Source organism: Anas acuta, chromosome 6, assembly GCF_963932015.1.
Source record: "Anas acuta chromosome 6, bAnaAcu1.1, whole genome shotgun sequence".
Classification (NCBI taxonomy): domain Eukaryota; kingdom Metazoa; phylum Chordata; class Aves; order Anseriformes; family Anatidae; genus Anas; species Anas acuta.
Window position 1 is genome coordinate 4,106,252 of NC_088984.1, and position 21,584 is coordinate 4,127,835.

General features: G+C 40.6%; 1 protein-coding gene across 35 annotated transcripts in view; it reads left to right on the forward strand.

The window, feature by feature from the left end:
- GTDC1 (glycosyltransferase like domain containing 1) overlaps positions 1 to 21,584 on the forward strand; it is a 182,132-nt gene that overhangs the window by 1,536 nt on the left and 159,012 nt on the right. For 15 of the 35 annotated variants that reach the window (XM_068687046.1, XM_068687055.1, XM_068687048.1 and 12 more), the window contains one exon: positions 8,729 to 8,840. The exons of 3 other annotated variants lie outside the window; for them this stretch is intronic. In XM_068687046.1, the coding sequence (XP_068543147.1) occupies positions 8,729 to 8,840 (112 nt within the window). 17 more of the 35 variants (XM_068687064.1, XM_068687074.1, XM_068687077.1 and 14 more) reach the window with 15 other exon arrangements.

A 21,584-nucleotide genomic window follows, 5' to 3' on the forward strand; every position in this document is an offset into this window, starting at 1 on the left:
TAACACATGACTGTGTGATGCTCGGAGTAGCAGGCTGGGGGGAAAAGAAACCATTTGAGGTGCAAATGCATGCACTTTTTTCTTCCTTTTTTTTCCAAGAAGTAGGGGGCAAGAGTTGGAAAGAGGAGCAGCTCCTGTAGGAGAGGCTTGCTTTGTGGTAGGATTTTCTGGTTCCTGAGAATTTGATGCCCGTTCCTGTGATTCAGAGTTCAGCACAATAGTCAGGTAAAGATGAGTAGCGGGTTTTAGTGTGGCTTATAACAATGGTTTGGCATAATTAAATAGAGCTATTTTATTGGACTCTATTAACCTGGTTAACCTTAAATCTTAACCATGACAGGGTTTTCATGTAAAGAGCCTCCATACAAAGTACAATATTGAATTTTAATTGGAGCTTTCAAGACCTAATGTAGAGTGTATTCTTCTTGCTTCATCTTTTTTTTTTCCCCACTTCTAAGAAGTCCAGGCAGAGTTAAAATGCATTGGAAGAGTACTTTCTGACATAAGTTTACAAGCTATGAATCAGGATCAGATAAATCAATTAAGAACAGCTTTTTAAATCTTTTATTTTTTTATTCATATGCATACAGCATGTGAAAAAGGTGAGGATCGTTCTCACTGCTGCCATAGCTCAGTCTTTACAAACTTTCTGAACAGTTTGCCAGCCTAAGTTTTGGTTGGCCAGTAGAGAGGAATGGTAGAGCCCAGGGGACAGCCCTGCTGTCCAGCTCAAGACATCGGTGCTTTACAGGCACAGTATGAAATTCATCCCACTGCTGATAGACGCACAGTTTGAACTGTAATTCAGTAGTGTTTTTAGGGCTGTTGTCAATTATTGCCTTTAAAGTAGTGCAGTAAAGCCCTGGAGAGGCAAGAATGACACAAACTATTGGCAGATTGTGCTTGTCTTAATGCAATATGAGGAAACATCTCCTGAATTGCAGTGTCTTTGGGAAGGGGTGAGCTGGACGGAAAGGGAAAACAATTGCATCAAAGTTTCAGAGAAGAAAATAATGAGCAAGAGGTAAGGGGTGAGGTAATGTGAGTAAGAAGTGACCAAGAGCCTAAACCCGACACAAAGCAGAGTTCAGCAGGCTCAGCATCGGATGTGCTCTGCAGACACTGCTGCGGTTGTGTCAGTCAGCAGGCTGAGACCCCAGGTCCATGTGCCTGTTAACTAACCCAGCTCATCTCCTTGCACTACCAACTGCAACTAGCACTGATGTGTCGTCACGCTCAGAGCTTCCCGAGTACCTAAGGTGCAGCCAAAACACGTCATTTATGCTGCTCAGTCACTTAGACTCCAGTGTAAAAGTTATACAACTTCCTTAAAGTTGTTTTAAAACCAAAATAGAGACATATTTCAAAGACCTGCTTGGCTGTAGGCCCATTCTAGAGTGGCCGGTAAAAGTAATAAACGATCCTCAAACATTTCTGCTCAATAAAATTTGAGAATATGAAAACAAAAAAGTTCCTGTTTTAGCTTGTTATAAATGTTTTCTTCACTCTGCGGCTGCTGTTATAGACATTGACCGTAGCTAAAAGAAGAGCCAAGTACATTGAGCTCTTCGGGCCTCTGGTCCTGTCTACACTGTGGACTTGTGTTATTCTGTAACTTCCATCAGAGCTGGGAGGGTTTACAGTATCTGAACAAAATCCTGTGTGGGCAAAATACCTAGATAGACATTTCTCCCATCAAAAAAGCCCTTGACCAATAGATTTGGTTTCACTTGGGGCTCGTGGAGCCTGCAGGAGCTGAACGACTGCGGTCATACCAAGCTCTTCCTGATGTAGGGATGGCTTTAGCAGCATTTGCTGTCTTGAAATTCCTTACTGTTGCTGCATGCACCTGGAATGTAAATTATTAAAAACAACAGAAAAAGACTGGTACACAGCATTGTTTGGCTTCGCAAGGTCAGAGTGTGTTTATACAACACAGTGCTACATAGTCCAGCTTGGGAGATCCCTGGAGATAAGGCCTTGCTGTTGCAGCAGTCGATGAGCAAATACTTAGTGTGGAATATTCTCGTGTCTCATCTCTTTCAGTTGCAAAGAGGAGGTCTTGTCCGAAGACTTGAGTTGTCAACGGGTTAAATAATTGAGTTCAAGAAGTGCTGTTTCTGTTGGATCCCAAATTATGTGTTCAGAAGGAGCTCGCCTGTTAAATGCAAACATTTATTCCTGTGTGAACAGAGTTGTGTTCTGTTGTGAGAAAATGCTCCAAGAAAATATTCCGAGGTTAGATTCTGGTGATATTGGGATAAATAATGGGGCCTTAATGTTGTCTGGTCTGTTGAGTGTTTATGCATACGGCTGATCGCGAGCCATTATGTAGCGAGAGAAGTAACAGAACCAAATGATCTGAAAACTTGGAAGGAGCAGGTATCTTGTTCAGTTCAGATTAGTTGGATAACTTGGTAATGCTGCAAGTTTAAAAAAAAAAAGAACAAACTGTAGATATATGTGCAAGGTTCTTAGGAAGCCATGCAGCTGTCTGCTGTATTTTAGGAGCACATTAGCTACCAGGGTTGGTTTTTCTCCATTTGTATGTGAGAAATGTCCTCTACTGAGTTTGTAAAGCAGGAAAATCTTCCGGATTTTGGGCAGCAGAAAGGTTGAGGCGGCTCCTGAGAGCTGCCTGCCTTGGTGCTGGAAGGGTGCGTGGCATGGTATGGCTTTAACACACACCTGTCCGTGCTACTGCACGTTGGATGTGAAAGTAAAAATAAATGTGTGAAGCACCAGACAGAGAATATGAAATCGAAATCTGAGAACCACATCTTCAAGCAGTCTGTTGCCATAAATCCTGGGCCATATATATGTATGGGAGCATGTGTAGATGCTCTGCTGTTGAGCTGCGGTGTTTGCTGTAGGCAAGTAATCACGGTTCAATTTATAAATGACAGTAAGTAGGGAAGCCATTACTTCAGGTCGCTGGTGTTTTGGGTATGTGCAGCTCTTTGATGTCTGAGTGAGAAGTGAAGCAATATCTAAAATTAACAAAGGAATATGTGAAATTAATGTCAAAATGCAGGCCTTGGAGGGAAACAGGCAAGGCCAGCTGCTGAATGTGGTTTGGTTTGCTCCCCCTGAATTGTCATTTCTTAGAGATAGGGCACAGGAAGGACACAAACAGTAGAGACTTTTAAATCCCAAGGTAAGCCTATGCTATGAAAGAAACTTCGATATAGATGTGTACATATTTATACATATTAACCATAAATGTGAAAATTAATACGAATATGATTAGCAAAACCTCTGTCACTGGCAGTTCAGATACATCTAGATTTAATAGCATCTGCATGCCTTAGTTTTCCTGAATTGTTAAAGAATGAATGCTAGGCTGGAAAACAGAAAAAAGGAATTTAATCGATTTTAAATCTGAAAACATATTTAAGTATCGTCTATGCAAGAGTGCACCACTGTGGTTTTACCAGCTTTTTTCCAGGATTATTTCAGATGCTGTTCTGTGCAACAGGTGACCGTGTTGATGAAGCTCAGTGCTGGAAGCACGATGCTACCACAGCTATGGGGGAAATGTTTTCCCCCAAGGGTTACAGCAGTGGTCTGCAAAAAGGTTACGTTGGCCATGCCTTTTGGCAACAGAAAACTCAGTGATCACCGTCTTGATGAATAAAATCCCATTCATTTTGTGGTTGCATATGAAGCTTATAATTGCTGTGCTTTAGATTTACTCATCCAGAGTGCAAGATTCCTTTCCTAATCATTATTAGGAGCTGTCATTTGGGGGGGAAAAAAAACCCCTTGCGTTCACGCCTAACTAGTTGGATTCAGATTTAATATGATGCAGTCTTTTATTCCTCTTTGGGATGGAAGATTTACTGAATTGATGGTCCATGATGGGCATTACTCACACTGGCAGGATTCCGTGGTCAAGTGTGTTGGAATGAAGGATGAAGATCTCGCTGTAGCTCTTGGTTATTTTTCTCAATCTGAAAAGACAAAGAGAAGTTTTGCCTTCAGAGAATGGAGACTTGTGGTTCCTACTTGCAAGGCCTAATAAAACACATATAAGAGAAACTTAACTGTTTTGAAGTGTCTGCGTGGAAGAACTTGAAGAATATCACAAAGTTTGGTGCAGATGTACAAGAATAAATGTGTATAAATGCCGAAAATTTGGAGTGGAGTGATCAGGTAAAGCAGTGGTGGTACGTGACTAGTGGCAGAATATTTGGGAGAAAGAGCAGTGAAAATAGCTCAACTTCTCGGGTCAGTTGTAAGAAAACATCTTCTTCCTATCCTTTCCAATTGGACAGGTTTGGAAAAATAAGCCTCAAAGTTATGAATTACATTACTCTGGATTATTGGATGATGTAGGTCTTGATTCTGTTAGTGGTTTCTTTACCGACTCGCAACTTTGTAAATAAAGCACAAATAGTGTCCACGTTGCATTGTGAAAATAAGGTGTTTTTTAGAAATCTGCTCCCTGGTACGTGTAGTTAAACAAGTGCTTTCCCAGAAGCACCATAATTTCTGTCACTTAAAAATCAAAATCTTCTAATGAAGTACAGATCCTCATTCCAGCTGATGTTCAGCATCATTTCCAGTGAATCTTTTTGCCTTGATGCTTAATTTACATACAAATACACCAGAAAAATAAATCAGAAATTAGTTGGACATAGTGCATATCTTGTTCTCTAGTTATTCTCAAGGTGTTTGCAAGGAACATGCTGTAGGAAGACTTTGCACAGTAAGTAATCCTGGGAAGTTCTCAGTTCTGAGATCCCTCAGTTGAAATGTTGGCCGTTCACCTTGTCTGCCTGCTGGATTGCTCTTCAATACAGTAAATTTCTGCTTAAAACCTTGTGAAGTTGGAGATGAATTCAAAGTCTCCAAATAAACAATATCATCTTGTTGGCCTTAGAGGGCAATTTCTTCTACTGATCTTAAAACTTTTAGAGGAAATATGCTTTTGTTGTCATTAAGTCAGTTTTCTTTTTGCTTGTGATTTAAATGTGGAGGCAGGATTTATGGAAATGACTGTAGGGTAGCGCTGGCCTAATTAGTCATTATTTCGGGCAAGGCATACAAAATTGGTCTTTCTTGTGCCTAAAACTAATAGTGTGCTTTGTATTTAATCTGTAGGTCTTTTGTAAAACAAATGATCATGCTAAGAAGTGCAAAATATACACATTTGAAGTCTTTCTAATATTTGGCAGGCTGTTCCAGCGAGCCATGTAGGTTTTTAGTTGATGGTTAAATTTATTAAGGTACTCTCTCCCTCCCTGAGAAACTATATAATTATCTGTATATATTTGAAAACAATATATTTTTTTAAGGAAGTAGCAGTAGCTGAACTGGAATTTGTAGTGGCAATTTTGGAATTGGATGTGCGTTTTGTAGTAGTGTCTGTTCAAGGATTACATAGAAAACACCCCAGTGCTTTATGAAGGTGCTAACGCCTATTACGAGGTTGCACAGAGAGTGTTAGTGCTGTCAGTGTGGTGTGGGCACTGTTGGGCTGAGTTTAGGCTCTTACAGGTGGGTTTTCTTTTTTTTTTTGGCCTAACTGGGATGAATTGCCAGTAATTGGTATTTCACCCAGGTGCCTTGGAGATGTCCAGCACCTTCTGCAGTCCCATGCATGTGCAGCGCTTCGCTGCCAGCCTTACAAGAGGTGTGTTCAGCACAGGGAAGGCTGAAAACGTGCCTTAAAACAAAATAATCTGCAAAGGCATGTGCCATGAATGCTTCTCCATGCCATATTCTCCTTGTGGGAACACAGCTGACACTGCTGCCCGTTGATGTCCGTAAGTACCACATCGCTGGAGCAGGGAGCCGCTCCCTACGTTGCTTTTCGTGAGTCTGTTTCATGATTAAACTTCTAAAAGTCGCAGCCCCCAACGCGACTACGGCTTCATGGTAGCTGTGACATTACTTCACTGTTCACGCTGTGAATTTCATTCCGTAGTAAAATGAAGATTATGTTGTCCTTTTAAGTCGGCTGTCAGCAGAGACCGGAGGAGCTACACTTGGAGCATCTGCATGCAATCTTTGCGACAAGCAGGACCCTCTGGAAAGCTGTTACTGTTGGGGCAGAACTAATCATTCCTTGTGAAATTATATAAGGAGAATTAGCTCTGACTCTACCTCATTTCCTTTCATACTGCTGTGAAAATAAGCTTGGAAACGTCAAGCCTTCCCTCCCTATTTCTCTGTCCTCAGCGCTTTATTAAGTACTTCTTTTTATTAATGCTCTAAACAAAAGTAGCTGCGTGTATTTCTAGATGCTGATGGGACGAGCATCCTCGCCCAGCTGGGCAGTTCGAGGTTTCTTTCCGAGGACAGTACTTCCAGGTTTAGTTGCTGTTGCCTTCTCAGTGCTTTGCCTTTATTTCCCCAGTGGATCCTTCTGAGTACTTCATTTTTAAGGTAGCGTGCTTGATGTGATAGGGAATTGTCAATCACGGGCTGCCTTGGCTACTTAGAAAAAAGAGCTATCAAAAGGCTGCTCGGAGCTCCGAGGAGCAGCCAAGTCACCTGCTGGTTTGCCCGGCGGGGGCCTGAACTCCTCCAGCCTTCGTGTTTAGAAAAGAAAGCTCAGACCTCAGAAGGTCAGGCAGCCACGGGGCCCTGCGCCGCGTGCATGAGTGCACAGCGCCCGCCACAAAGCCAGCTAGGTACGCACCGACGTGTCTGACACCTTCACCTTAACCACGTCTGAAAAACACCCGGTGAAGACTGACCCCTCTGTAACCTAACAGGTTGTTTAACCCTCCTCAAAAGTAACATTTTTTATTTTTTTTCCCCCTAACCACTTAAGCTTCTGTGTTCCTGCCCTGGCTTTTGCAGCAGTGGGGTCTGAGCAACAGTTCCATAACTGCTGTTCCCATTTTGTGATCTTACCATCTCCTGCATAGGACACTCCTGCTAATGTGAATTTGAAGGAAATTCTCACTTTTTGCATCTAATTCAGGGTTAAAACCCCAGGTTTGGTTATGAGGCTTTATTGCTTAGCCCAGCTTGTGTCAGTTCTGGCTGCTCCACAGAAGGCTTGCGGCCTAAGATTTTGCAAGTGTATGGATCATCATCTAAGTAACAAAAATATGAAATAATACTGCACTGAAATGCTGCTTTCTAGAACTCAGCTTAAATGATTTATTAGTTTCACAGCAAACTCTGGTTAGCTGATAGGACTGCTTTTTTTTAAGGGCAGCCCTGCCCAGGGTGCACTCAATTTTCCTTCACAACTGGGAAAAAAAAAAACAAAACTCTTGAATGCTTACAATTTCTCAGAAAGAGAGAAGACTTTAAATTATTCAATGCAAACACGAAGAGGGGGAAAATAAGCTTTTTATTTATTTCATTATGGTAAAATTCCTGGTACAAACCTGATTGATGAATATGGGATCACGGAATGGCTGAGGGTCCGTGTACCCCAGCTGCTGCATCGTCTGCAGGGCCCTGGATGGCTCTTGCTCAGGTGTCTTCGTGTCTGTCCTGTCCTAGATGGACTGGGGCTGGAGAAACTGGCATTGTGTAGCTGTAGGTGTGTAGGGAGGGGATGTTTAGTGAGGTAAAAGAAAAAAGCTGTAAGAACGGTTGTGGTGGTCTGCACACCTGGGTCAGCAGATGGGTCTTCAGAAGGGTGTGTGAAAATCACCTGTCATGAATTGGATAAATAAGTGCATGCCTATGTGTCTAAGTACTTTGAGATGCATCTTTTATGGCTATTAGATCCACAGTTTAAAAAAAAAAAAAGTATTCTTTGATCAAACAGATGTAAATGTTTGAAGGTAGTGTTAGCTTGTGAAGCGTGTAGAGAAGGCAGGGGGAGGTATCTCTGCTTCAAACCTTTTTTTTTCCTTGCGATTTGCTGGGATCATAATCTGCAGGCATTTTGCTTTTATGGTAGCGTTCCAGCACACGTGATGTGAGTAGAAGTAGTTTATCCTGTCCTCTGCAGTCGAGTTTCCAAAAAGTTCCCATGTCCAGGAGGGCTGCAGGATTTCCGGGCTTCCAGGAGTAGAAGTGGTGCAGATGAGGCGTCCTTCGAGGCTTCCCAATGCCTCTGCTTAGATTGCAAAGCTCTTCCTTATTAGGCCCACAGGAAGCACTTCTCCTGTAGAGCAGCCAAATTGGTATCGTTGTTAAATACTCCTTGTCTGACTCTGATGGCAGCTCCTCGCTGTGGTGGCAGATTTGGGAAGAAGAGCCTCTGTGATTGCCTCTGTGTCCTGCCTGAGTGAGTGGCCTCTCCGTCTATCCACATGGCAATTCCCGACCTGGAAGCTGGGATGGGAACCAGCGAGCGGTTTTTAGAGGATTGTTCACCTTTTTTGCTTAAATTGAGCTCTCTGGTGCAAAAAACAGGGGATGTCTAAGTTGGGAGCTCCATTAGAACTTAAGCTAGAATAACAAACAATAATAATAAAAAAGCCTTGCCATCAAATTAAAATTAATTTATTTTATTCACCTGTCTGCCAACTGCATTCTTGCAAAATGTGTTTTTTGCCCTCAGTTTATTCTCAACAGCAGCTGTGTTGGTTTCTGGGTTGCATAAAATCCTGCACATTCCTCTCTGGGATGTGAAGAAAATTCTGCCCTTTTCCATCATCTCTGAGCAGTAGCCATGTGTCTGCTTTCTGATCTCAGGACCTTCCTGCTTCCGTCGGGCTCCCTGCTTGCTTCGCTTCACCTCTGCTGTTGCGTCCTGCTCTCGGAGGCTGTGCCAGGTGAGATGTGCTTGCTTTTCTTTCCCTTTCAGGAGAGCTCCCCTGCCCCACCATGCAGCATGGGGGAAGAGGCGAGCAGGGTGGCCTTACCCTGCTCCAGCTGGAGCCTCTCTGAGGGCACTGCACTTACACAGCCCCAAACAGGTACGCTCTGTGGGAGTTCAACAGAAAATGCATGCTTCAGAAATGGAAGTTCACGAATGTGTACCACAGAAGCAGCAGCCTGTAAGTAATACACTAAAAGAGGAACTGGATGAAAGATGAAGACAAGTTCCAAATGAGAAAAGCACGTGGTTTGCGTTATTTCCTTCGTGCTTGGTTTTCACATTGGTGTCATCATAGCACAAATGAATATGGCTTTTCCCTCAAAGTAGTGTTTAAAATCTGATTACCTGAATTATTTATGGTCGGTGTTTAGAAATATGACGTTTTATTCTTTGAGGTAGCTGTTCCTTGAATTGTTATTTTGGAAGTTGATCAGTATCTTTCATTGCAGACCATCCTGAAAGAAGTTCCTAAGCATTATGGATGTTTTCATACTGCATTTGAAAAAGTAGACTTTGAAAATGTTGTTATTAAACTCTGTCCAAGATGCGAAATCTCTCCTGTTCTCTAGTATTAATTGTACAAGTTTGGAAGTCCCAGTTTCACTGAAGGTAGAGCTCTTTGTTTGTAAGTAGCTGCTGAAATAAATTACCAGTACAAGAAAACATTCTGCTAATAAGTGAGGGATGCCTGGAGTTGGCTCTACTAACAGAGAGAATTTAATTCATCCATCATCAGGGATGATGTTTCTTAGCAACACAAAGTATTTTCACCCGGGGTGCTTTCAGGAACTTTCACATTTTTCTTCAAATGCAGCCTTGGTAGTATGTTATATGACCTGAAGTTCGTCCATCTGTCCTGAAGGTCCCAATACTTTTCCATTCCCTCCCATGATCAAATGATCCGATGCATGTTTTTTTCAGCTTAACGATACACAAGTTGACCAGAGAATCATTTCGCATGTCAGATTTTCCAAAGGGTTCTGGGAAATTATTTCCTGCTCTGTATAGCAAAGCTAAAAGTTATTGAAAATGTGTTACAGTTTCATAATAAAACAGATAGGAAAAATATTGGCTTGGGAACTAACTAAATGCTTTCTGATAGCCATAGCCTCAAGGGGGATACTTGGATCATTTGTAATAAAGGGCTATCGTTGATATCTTTTGGTGAATTGACTAGTATTCTGTTTAGATCATAATTTATGAAAAAACTGGCTTGATACACTATGTTACATTATCAAATTGTTTGGGTGCAAAAATTGCCTTAATGTATGGGCAGGGTTTTCAGTGTGTGTTCTTCTAACATGTTCTGTATGAAATCAGAGGAAGCTGTCAATTCATTAAGACCTCAAGTGTATTTCTTAGTTTTCATTTTTTAAAACAGGTTTTGATCAGTGTGCTTACAGAGTTGCTGGGGAGATTTGGCTTGCTGAAGGAACACCTTCAGGTATATAACAGGTGTTACTCAGTACTGAGAACAAACATCTTACAAATAAAATGTCATGTTTTGCTCTGAAAAATTATATATTTTTGAATTTTTGGTAAACTGCTCTGAAAAATTCTGTGATCTGTGGTGACTAAGCCCTTGATTACCTTGCTTTGAGTGGAAAAGTTTTAGTGGTCGTAGGATGAAAGCTTCTTTATCAGCAGTGAGTAGTGGTAAGTGTTTGCAAAACTTTGTGATGAGTTCCCTACTACTCAGCCTAATTCACAAATGAACTGTACAGAAGCTGTTTTAAACAGTGGCAAAACCAATCCACAGAAGTACTGGTTTGATTCTTCTTTGTAGTTCAAAAAAAAGCCCCGTGTTGCAGTGAATGTCATCTTGGCTTTGTTTTACTGAGCTTTCACATACACACACAAAGTCTTTGTACATATGGATCTATATATATGAAAAATGAATTGTTAGAATTACTGGGATACTGTTAGAGAAAGGTTTTATCAACAGCGTTTTAGAGTGTATGTATTGCTAACACACAAGGGAATACTTAGGGAGTGCTGAGAGCTGCCAGCAAAACCCGTGCTGGCTTTGTAATTCAGCTAGATGCGTTTCCGTAAGGATAATGACATCTCACAAGTGAACTCGCTAGTAATTTCTGTGCAATTTAAAGCTAAATGGCTCTGGGTTTCTACATGGTGTTTCTAGTTCTGGGACTTTTAATCATACATCCAAACTTGGACATCTTGTTTAAGATCACTGATATTCAGGGTGTTGCAGTGTAGATGGTTTCTGCCCTGGTATTAGTGTCCAGCATGTTGCAAGGTCTCCAGGTGTTTCTTCCACTCCTCTGAAAAATCACTTGACTTGAAAGCTTCTTTCATTATCCTACAGGAAGCAGCAGCAGTTGAAGAAAGAAGGAAAGAAAGAAAAGCTTAGTAGCACCAGGGACGTCAGTCTTAATATATCAAATGTGAGCTCTTTGAAAATGCAGCAGTTGCTTACACCTGGGGTTGTCTTACCTGCATGTATGAGCCTGCACAGCTTGCAGAAAGGTCAAGACTCACCTGTTCCTTCTTCTGCCAGTGTTGTTGCATGTGATGATAGACCATCTGCTCTTCCACCTCTGTGCTGGCCTCTTCGTCTGAACTTCATTTTTGCAGCTCCAGAATCAGTAGTGGTTTTTCCTTACCCCATTGGGGTAAGAAAGTTCATGTTTGTAGGAACAGGTTAAGTTTGCAGCCCTAATGGCTCCTTTGGGTAGTTGCACAGTGAGATGCCAGAGACATTTGCACAGTGAGATGCCAGAGACATTTGCTGAACACCAGAGTTTGCATTTCAGTAACATGTTATAGCAATGTTCATGCTGAAGACCTCCGTTTGCATCTCTGCATATTGCTCTGTAAGACTGTGTATAAAGAGGTGGTCTTGAAGCTTCTAATAGATTTCTCAGAAAATCAATTTTAAAAGATTTTGAATAGTAATTTCCCTCATTATTGAGACTTTATTCTTCCAACTGTAAAACCAATGTCTAAATTTACAGAGCGTTACAGGGGAGAGAGACTGTGATAGGCAAGAATGCAAAACCTGTTTAATGAGAAACCCAAGCCCCCAGATACTCTTCAGAAACTGGTCTAAAAGTTCTGATTCTAACTTGTTCAAGGTGCTGAGTCCTAAAGCCATTTATTACACATTGGCAATGTGCAGTGGCGGGTATTAATTTTGGGAGAGGCTTTGGGTGAGAGAAATTAAACATTCTGCAGGATTCAAAAGCAAAATGCAGCTACCTGCTGCAAAGGTTTTGGAAGCAGTCCTGGTAAAGGTGCATCAGTCCAAGACTGAGAAGAGAAGGGAGTGCTCCTGATCATTTTCCCTTCCTTCTGCCATTGCAGAATGGTTATTTAGAATAAGACAATAAGAAAACAGCATCTGAAGACAAAATTTGCTACCAAATGTCACTAGTAGATCACAGCCTCTCTTCAGTCCTGATGCAGCAGCCACCTTAGTCCTTACTGCTGCAGCAGGGGCTTTTGCTTGTGTTCTATGCAGTTCCCTATGGTTAAGTACATAGATACGAAAAATTGATGCAAATAATCTTTTTGAAAGTAGCAAAAGGTCTGGAGAAAGCCTAATAAATAGATAGGGATAACTTGTAATGAGGAACACACAGTCGTGTCAGAACCATTGTAAATTTTCCAAAAGTACTTTTCATCTTCACCCATCCATGCTTCAAATAAAGAACATCCACTTCATGGCCTGCAGCACAATACAAATTGTACTTTGCTAGCTTTTGGTTCAAGCGATGAACATACTATTTGAATTTTAGGAAGAACAATTTGAAAACATACTATATTTAGGATGAAGTCTTGAAGTTACAAGAATAACTAGTGGTTTTGCTGTTGTTGCATCTTCTAATGTTCATGTGCAGAGAATGACGTGATCAGAGTTGTCACTGGGAACATTTCGTTTTTCATGCAAAGTATTTTTGGGCAGCTCTTGTTTGAGGGAACATGTGATGGAATATAAAAGAACTAGCCTAAGAAATTACCATTTGTGTTAAAAGGTCGTATATAATTGTTTAGATGTTATATTTAGCCTTAGATATAAGGCTAAGGCAATTCCTTCTCAAGGTTGTAGCTTGGCCATGGGATTCTCATAATTTAACATAGCTGTGTCCATTGAGAGCCTTGTGAACTACATTTTATTCTAATAGGGCCTGGGATATGGTCATGAGTGAGAAGTCAGATGTCTTTCCATGCAGTCTTTCTGTTATGTGTTGTGTTTGCATGCAGCTTGTGTTATAGTTTATGGTTACGTCCCTGCTACACAAACCTAATGCACATGTTGTGTTGTCAACAAAAACTATAAATTACCAAAATCATGAAGATTTATTTCGTAGTACATGAAAGCATTATGGGGTATTGGCTCTCTGTTTGCTGTTCTACTTCTAAGTCTCCATTTTGCATATGTATTTCTTTCTCTGGCCTTGACCTGAGATGATCCTGGTGAGCACGGGTTTCAGAGCAGTGAAACATACCCGCAAGCAGCTTGTTCTGCTGAGCAGGTTAAGGGGGGCAATGGATGTGGGAGAGGTTGAATCTCAAATGCTAATAAACTTGTTTTGACACACAGTATTATACTGTGTTACCAAGAAGGAGGACCCTGCTTCTGATCAGCTCCTTCAGTTTTGCTTAGTCTGGACTGGAAGCCTGTCCAAAGTAAATGTTTGACGCAGCCTGAGGACTTTGCTAGCTGTCCCTCTGATCAGAAGTGCAACCGGGTCCCTTGATCGTAGCTGTTCAGGTGTGGAGAGAGAATACCCTGCACAACTTCCAGGATTTTGTACAAAATTTAAAGTATTAGCATTAATGCTCTGTGGCTACCTGCCAATAACATTACTTTCTAGTGGATCCATTTTTAAAATGTCTTTTATGTCTTTTTTTTTTTTTTTTTTTTTACAAAAGTATGAGGACACTTATTTCTATGTTAATGCACTTTCAGATTTTGAAAGTCTCTTATATTTGCTTGACTTTTTTTTTTTTGACTTTGCACTTCTCCTTTTGTGTCCCCTACCTCCTGCCTAAGATCTCTGCGATCTCCTCAATCTCCCATATTTTCAAAGTTGTCATGTAAATCTGTCCTATTCAGAGGAAGCAGTTTTGTTCTTAATGCAGTTTCAAAACATAAGAACAATTTGTGAGCTGCCTGCCACAAATTTTACTTCTTTGGGTTTTGATGGAGGGAAAAAATTAATTATCTTCAGATTATTCGGGAAGTTAAATAAAAATAATATGATTTGGTAAGTTTTGGGAGCAAAGTGTAGATTTTTAAAGTCGTTTTTCCTGTTGTTTTTTAATCTATTTTATTCTGAGACTAGTGTAGAATAGGGGATTTAAGAGTTTTTGGTCCGGTTTTCATGTTTTAGAAGAGAATTAACAGTTCTAAGGAGAAGACTGTCCTTCAGCTAGCATAGCTGTGGCTTGTGGTAAGAATGAGTAGCACCTACCAGTTAGGCAGCTGGCACTCAGTACGTACACTTTCCCATCCATGCTGTGTGGTTTTGTGTTTTCTTTTACGTTCAAGGTAGACTATGACGAAGCTTGTTTGATGAATTGCAGTTTATCTGATGAGCATGATGCTTTGCAAATGAGAACTATGACTGAGCATTGGATGATTTTTTTTCTTATTCGATAAGAAAGCTTTCCATTACAAATTAGTTTGAGAAACAAGCTATCGGTACGTTAAAAAAATAAAATATATAGAGTTCTCAAGTAGCTACACTAGGATGCCATTTACACATACATGAATCTATGTAGTTCTGTGCTCAGTCTTAATGATCTGTATTTTAAATGAAAGCCCAACCTTTTAAGGACCTTTTCCTCCCAAAATAAAGAATAGGCTGATCTGTTTCTCCCACAGCTGGAAGGGCACGGGGAAATTTGGTTGATCTTATTTTTTTCAGCGATGCTATCTCGGGGAATGATTGGGCCAGTTGCTGAGATCGTAGAGGACTGCGTGGCTCCAGGCATCTTAAACTATGTGCAAAAACTGATTCTGCTTAAGCCAAAAATTACAAAATGCACAAGTTTAGAATGAAAATGGATTCAGGTCAGGAAAAACTGGATCCATCCCACTGTCTTAAAATGGGTAACTGGAGACTTTTGTGTGATGGTTCATGTAAATCTAAGTAAGTGGACATGAGATTACACATTCATCATTGTGATTTTCACTTGAATTACTTTGTGTGTATAAGCGTTTGACAATATTGTATTTAACTGCAAGGATAATATTAGCATGGTATATTCTGAATTTGTATTTTATTTATTTTACTGCGGCGGTCTAAATCTCTACAAGTTGCAAAGTTTGAGCCAGGAAGGTAGATGATCAAAAGCAAGGACATAGCGTGTGGGGAATTTGTGTTTGGATTTTTTTTAATCTGATCTAGTTACACAGAAATAAATCATGCTTTTTTACTGCAATGAGTCTATTCAAAAGCCTATTTTTACTTCAACGTAGATCTATTTTAAAATACCTTGGTTTTGTCTGCAAGAAAGCATTTACATTATTTAACACATTCTGCCAGCTCTGTTGTGTAACTTCAGTTTAAGCCATTTTTCTCTTTCCACTCTCCTCTTTGTTCTGTAGTCTGTGGTGTACAAACAATTAAATGTGTCCAGTCTTAAACATTTGGATAATGTCACTAAATTCATGGAAATAGCTTACAGTTTGATCCTGGGATGTGGGACCCAAGAGTTGCATGCTCTGCTAACAACACTTTGTCAAAACACTGTTTAAGAAGGCCTCAAGATGTGCTTACAGCATCAAAGAGACAAAGGTATTGTCTTCAAATGTTTGAGATAACATTAAGATTCATCAAAGGGGTAGGTTATAGTCAGACGGGCAGGGGTCACTCTTCAGAACAAAGATCTGGAGAAGCACAGCGATGGGAGCTGTGGTTGCGCGTTCAGTGGATCTGTAGGAAACGCAAAGCTAAACCAGGGGGAAGGGGTTCACCAAAGGGTTTGAGGACGCATCAAGGTGGGCCAGCCCTCTGGTCTTTGCCTTCTGTAGCTCCTCAGTGGATCAGAAGATCTGAGAACACTTAATGTGGGCTGTGATGTTACACATGCATACGTACATCATGTTGATGTCTGGATGGGTGCCGATCCTGTCCAGAATGATGAAGCTAGTGTTACCTGCACAACCCCAGTGCTTGTTTCTAACACCACAACCAGTGTTCAGCTACCAGGAGGAACCCATGGGTTTCGCAGTGTTGCCTGGAGTAATTGCCATGGCCGACTCTCCATTGATGCATCTCCTGCAGCCACCTCATTGCTTGTCTCCATTGCTTCACTCTCCGCTTTCACATTACTGTGGGGTCTGTGCTTGATTTAAAGTCAGTACAAATCGTGTCTGGTAGTGCTGAAAGTCTCAAATGACTCCTGGTAATTTTTTGGCAGAAAAGCTTACGAAATTAAATCCGAAATCTGACTGTGATTTTTGAGGGGGGAAAAATGTTTTCTTTGTTAGTGGAAACTGTAAACGAGAACCTCGAAGATAAACACCGAAGGACATCCTACTTAGGTTGTCCACAGTGTATTTGGTCAAGAAAGGAAACAATTTAAGGAATGTGACACACAGTTCGTGATGCAGAAGAAAAGCTTCTATGTGCCTAATACATTGGAAAACATTTGTTCAAGAGCATGTCTTCCGCGTGCGAGATTTGCCCCGTAGTATTATTAAGGTCAGTATCCACATAGGTTGCCTCATCCGTATTGAATGTGGTGCCTGAGGTCAGCTTTGACTCGTGAGTGCAGCTCTGAGGAATGTTTGGTCTGGTCCCGTTAAAAATCATCCGTGTGCATTGTTTAGAAAGTTACTCCTGCTCTTCCTGGGCTTGTCTTTGGTTCCCAAATGAAAAATAACAGTTAGAGAGAAATGTGGTGTTCTGCTTAACAAGTAAAGCTTGTGCAAATGTGTGTGTATGCCTTGTGTGTACATACACTCGTGGGCTGGTTCTCTTTCAAGTGAGCTGCTATCAATTTTTAGATAAAGGTTTTCTGTTCCAGATATCTGGGCAGACTTTTCATTCCCAGTTCTGTGAGAGTAAAGACAGGTTGCACTGCTGATTGAGAAGGACGAGATCTGGTGATTCGCAGAGGGGTTATCAAAATGCTGTCACAACAACTTCATCTGAATTCAGCTTCTGGATGCAGCGGGGCAGTTTCCAACTCGTGCTGGTCAGCTGGACCGAAATGGTGAGATGTGCATCTCCTGGCCATCCTTCTGTAGCCCATGGTTGCTGCAGTTTTCCATCAGCTGGGTTATCCAGTCACTGCTCCTCATGGAGTGGATGACTTGGGCTGTCCAGCTGGTCACGTTTCATCACATGGTGCAAGGTGGTCATCATAGTGATGGAAGGAGAGGGTTATTTGGGAAGCCTCTCCTTGTCCTCAGTGTTCATTTAAACCAGTAACTCAGTGGCTGCTACCTTCACACGGGTACATTCAACTCAGTTACACCATCAATTATCATCTTCTTGATGCCTTATTAGAAGGGTTTGAGCGGGGATTACTCTTTAAGTATTGTTTGGCTGTTGTAGAGCGAAAGATTTCTTGTGCTTAAATCTCACAAATTATGAGTTTGTAGGAGTGAACCACGGGCTATCCAGCGCTCCAGTTCTGCCTAAAAGCAGGACCAGGTGGCATTTCAACAAAAACATCACCAGCTGGCTCTACGGCTTCTGCCTAAAAGTTACAGCTTATGATATTACATAGATAATGAAGAAAACTTAACTGGTGTTTCTTGTGTGTCATATTACTTCAAAATTAGATTTGTTATAGGTATATTGTGATTGGCAGCACTGCAACTCAGAATGACTGGTGCCTGGGAGTAAACATCTACTGAACATGTTCAGTATGGGCTGTGGTGGAACTGAGCTGGAAATAATTCAGTGCTTATTCAGAAAATGAACAAACAAACAAAACCCGTGAACTCACACACGCTTGAGTTCCGTGAACAGTGGAAAAAGAAAGCAGGTCATCAAAAATAAAGGTGCAGCCTTCATCTCCCCTGCTCTGTGAGAGAGCTTGCAGCTCCTGGGAACTGAATCCTGGCACACAGCAGACGCCAAGGCTGCAGAGCCAGAGATCGTGTAGTCATAACATCTTAAAGATTTTTTTCCAAAAGTTTTTGCCCGCTCTGAAATCATTTAATTAAATGTGCTCTAGCCTGAGAATTCGTATATTCAGCAGTGGGTAAGTTCTGCTCAGCTGTGAGTTTTACGGGGTTTCTAATACCCTGTTGGAGGGTGGAGTTCCTGTAATTATTATTATTATTTTTTTAAAACTTTATGAGCATTTTATATAATGATGTTCCTGTCATGCTTTTGGCTATGAATCAGCAAAGCATTTATGTGCATTCTTTAATTGAAGCGTGGAGTTGTCTCGCTGTGCAAATGTTGAAGTCAGTGAGACTATTAATTAAAATTAAGTATCTGTATAAGTGCTTTTTCTAAAAATAAGTTGCTTCATAACAGCTTTGGGCCATATTGGGGAGGAGGGGTTATTTCTTCAAACTTTAAGAAGAGGTATATAATTCTCTCTGAATTGTACCGTGATGAAACGTCACAGCAGTGCCAGAGGGCAGAAGGGGACTGGAGTGGGGAGGGAGCTTTCTAGCTCCTAAGTTGTCACCTACACTCCTTTAAAAAAAAAAAAAAAAATAATAAAAATATAGAGAATAAAGCTATTACACAGGGGGTGGCATGAAGGAAAACTTAAGCCCTTGCAGTAGTGGAAGCACACAAGCTAGCTTCCTATAAAACAGTCAGTTCATCATCTTGCTCACCGTGTGCCTGGCCACAAATCTGTTCCTCTTCCATCTGAATAAACCCTTGCATCGTTTAGTTAAAGTCAGTACTTTGCAGGGTGAGGCTTTTTAGCTGGTTGTGGTGTCGTTTATGTATTCTGTCTGTACTCAAAGGTGTTACAGGTATTTCAAGGGCTTTGGAAAACACTAAACTGTGTTTTTTCCTCTGTATAATAAACAATTTGCAGCACAAATTTGCTGTATAATTTGCTTTATAAAATTATCTGGTTAATTAATTCTCACAACACCTGGGTGAAATATTGACCTTTATCTCTTAAGTCTGGGTCTTTACCAGGCTCCTTTTTAGGCTTTTACCTTTTTTTTTCAGATTTGTTTTTCAAACAGACTTCTTGTGCCAAGCCCCAGTACTCCCCAGCTCCAGTAGAACAGTGAATAGGGGAGGGAAGAAATGAGTAGAAACCCAGAAAAGGAGAATGTGTCTCAAGCTGGTTTGTGCTGCCGGGTTTCTTATTGCACCTCAGTTGTCTCTTCCTGTTGCTCTGATTTTTAAGACCATTCAGACATGTCGTTTTGCAGGGGTGTGTGTATAAATGTATATATGAAGAGAGAGATAAAATCCTGACCACATTCTTATGCAGGAAATGTTAATGAGAGACTCTTCATTTACCTGATGCAAGCTGGGAAGAAACTTCATTTTCCTGAGGTCATCCTGTACTTGAAGTAAGATCTGGAGGTGGAACGCAGGTGTTCTGTGACCTGAAGATGATGCTTGTGAGGTGCTTCAGTGCTATGGGTTGATGTCCCCAGGCGGTCGGTTTTCACTGCTGCGCTTCTTAGTATTAATCGTTATTACTTATTTATTAGTAGTAGCAATTGAGAATCAAATTGGATAGAAATACATTGCAGATGCTTGGTGAAAGTCACATGGTGGCTTCTCAAAATTGGGCTCAGAAGATCCCTACTTCACATTGTTAATTAATACTGGGGGAAGGAGTCAACTTCATCTGGTTAGTGTCCCCGCTCAAAGTTTCTTTGAAGCACTGGCAAATGCACACAAAGTAAAATTTACGTTGTTTGGAGAAGAAAGCCCAGTTTGCCATCTTTACTGTTCGCACGTCAGTTGCTCTTTATTGCTTTTTAAATTTGATTTCATTGTGGTGTAGTGAGCTTTTCAATAAACATAGTGGTTTCATTTATATAACACCAGAATTATTGTTAATGCAGGGTTTCATCCAGCGAATTAGGTATGTAATATTGTGTCCAGTGGGATCCTGTATCACCAAATTTGCATAGTTATAGTTCTAGTGACATCGTATCTCATACCAAGAACCTAGGGACCTGATACAATATCAGTAAAACTGTCTCATAGGTATGATTCAAACAGTTTTATTAGCAACATATGGGGTATGAAGGAGCCACAGAGGGTAGTTTGGAGTGTAAGGGTGCTGGCCTATCTTTTTCAGCATGTAATTATATCAGTCCTCTTCTATGGCATTATTTGTTGCTGCCCTGGGATTGCTGAAAAATAACTACTAATATGGTGACACAAAGGATCAGAATAAATTATAATTGTTGACTTTACAAGAAATTCATTGGCAAAAAGGCTTACTATCCTAAGCTCAGATGTCATTTCTGTTTCGGCTTCGTAGCTAAGCCACATCTGCAGAATAATATCTTTTTGAAAGTCTTAGGGTTTTCTGGCAGTCTTATTTTCTTGTAGTGCATTCTTTTGTGATCTGGAAGATACAAGGCAGGAACTTCTTTTGGCTGCATTTTAGTTTTCAATCTGAAACGAGGAGGGTGCATTTTGTTAATTGATATTAGGATCTTGGAAACCTGTTACCCACATGGAGCACATTGTAATTAGTCATCTTCAGATGAGTTCATCATTCAAATGTCTGACATTAAAACCTAGCGAAAGTATAATTAGAAGGCTGTAATAGTGCTCCTTTTAGTGGTACTTTTTAAATATAATGAATATGGTTTTGAAATCACTTTTACACGTGAAAAAAAATGAGAGGTTTAACATTTCTGGATTTTGCTAACTGGCTACTGAAGACCACAGTGCATACACGCATAGCTATTAGAGAAATGTGATATTTGAATATTTCTATGATAACTTCTTAAAAAGCTTATGCTTTCAAAAACACTGGGCTGACTGAGACACTGAGGCAAAAGCCTTATGCCAAGATGGATAACTTTTGCCTTACCCCCCTCGTGCGTTGTCAAAGGAGGAAATTAGTTTAGTTTGATGTGATTTATTTTTTTCCTGATAAATCTTGATTAGCTCGTCCTCTGAGTGTGTACAAATAGGTTGTTTAATCACTTGTTTTGGGAAGCTGTTGGTATGTATGCAAGCAAGTATTACTTGTCTGCAATGCTCTTGGTTCTCCTTGCTCTTCTCTTTTGGGGTGAGTTTTATTTGTGCTAGCAATTCCAGTCTTTGGGAGCTTTTCTCTTATCCATTGACTTTTGAAGGGAATTGCGGGTGCTTTAGGAACTATTTCAACTAGTTTCTTTAGTCCTCAAAAAAAAGACCTCAGAGCTTGCTGATGTGACTTTAAAACTTGAAAAAATAAAACTAATCCCAAATCCTCCTCCCTGTCTCTTTGAAAGCTTGGATTGGAGGCTCTCTGTCAAATTGACTGCTTTTGAGAATCCTTAGTGCTTTCCTGAAGACTGAAATGAAAAAGCATTACACCTTGCCATTTTCAGAAATAAGTAGAAATACATCAAATTTGGCAAATAAAAAGAAAACAGCTTTTAGGTACATAAATTTAGGTACATAAACATCCTAGACTTGTGATCTTTGTATCTCATGCAGCTCATCCTCTGATTCCAGGGCAACGATCTACAGGGTGAAATGGTAATTTTCAGTGTGTTTCCTAAAAACAGTCAGCTCTTTCCCTTAGATATCATGAAGCATAAACATTAAAATGTTATTTTTTTTTTGCCTTTGTAATGTAACTTTGCTTTTTGCACACTTTCTTACAGTGTTTTCTCCTTTCCCATATCACTTTTTGTTTAGAATAGAAACTTCACACCCACTTTGCTAAAGATGCTACAGGAGTGATT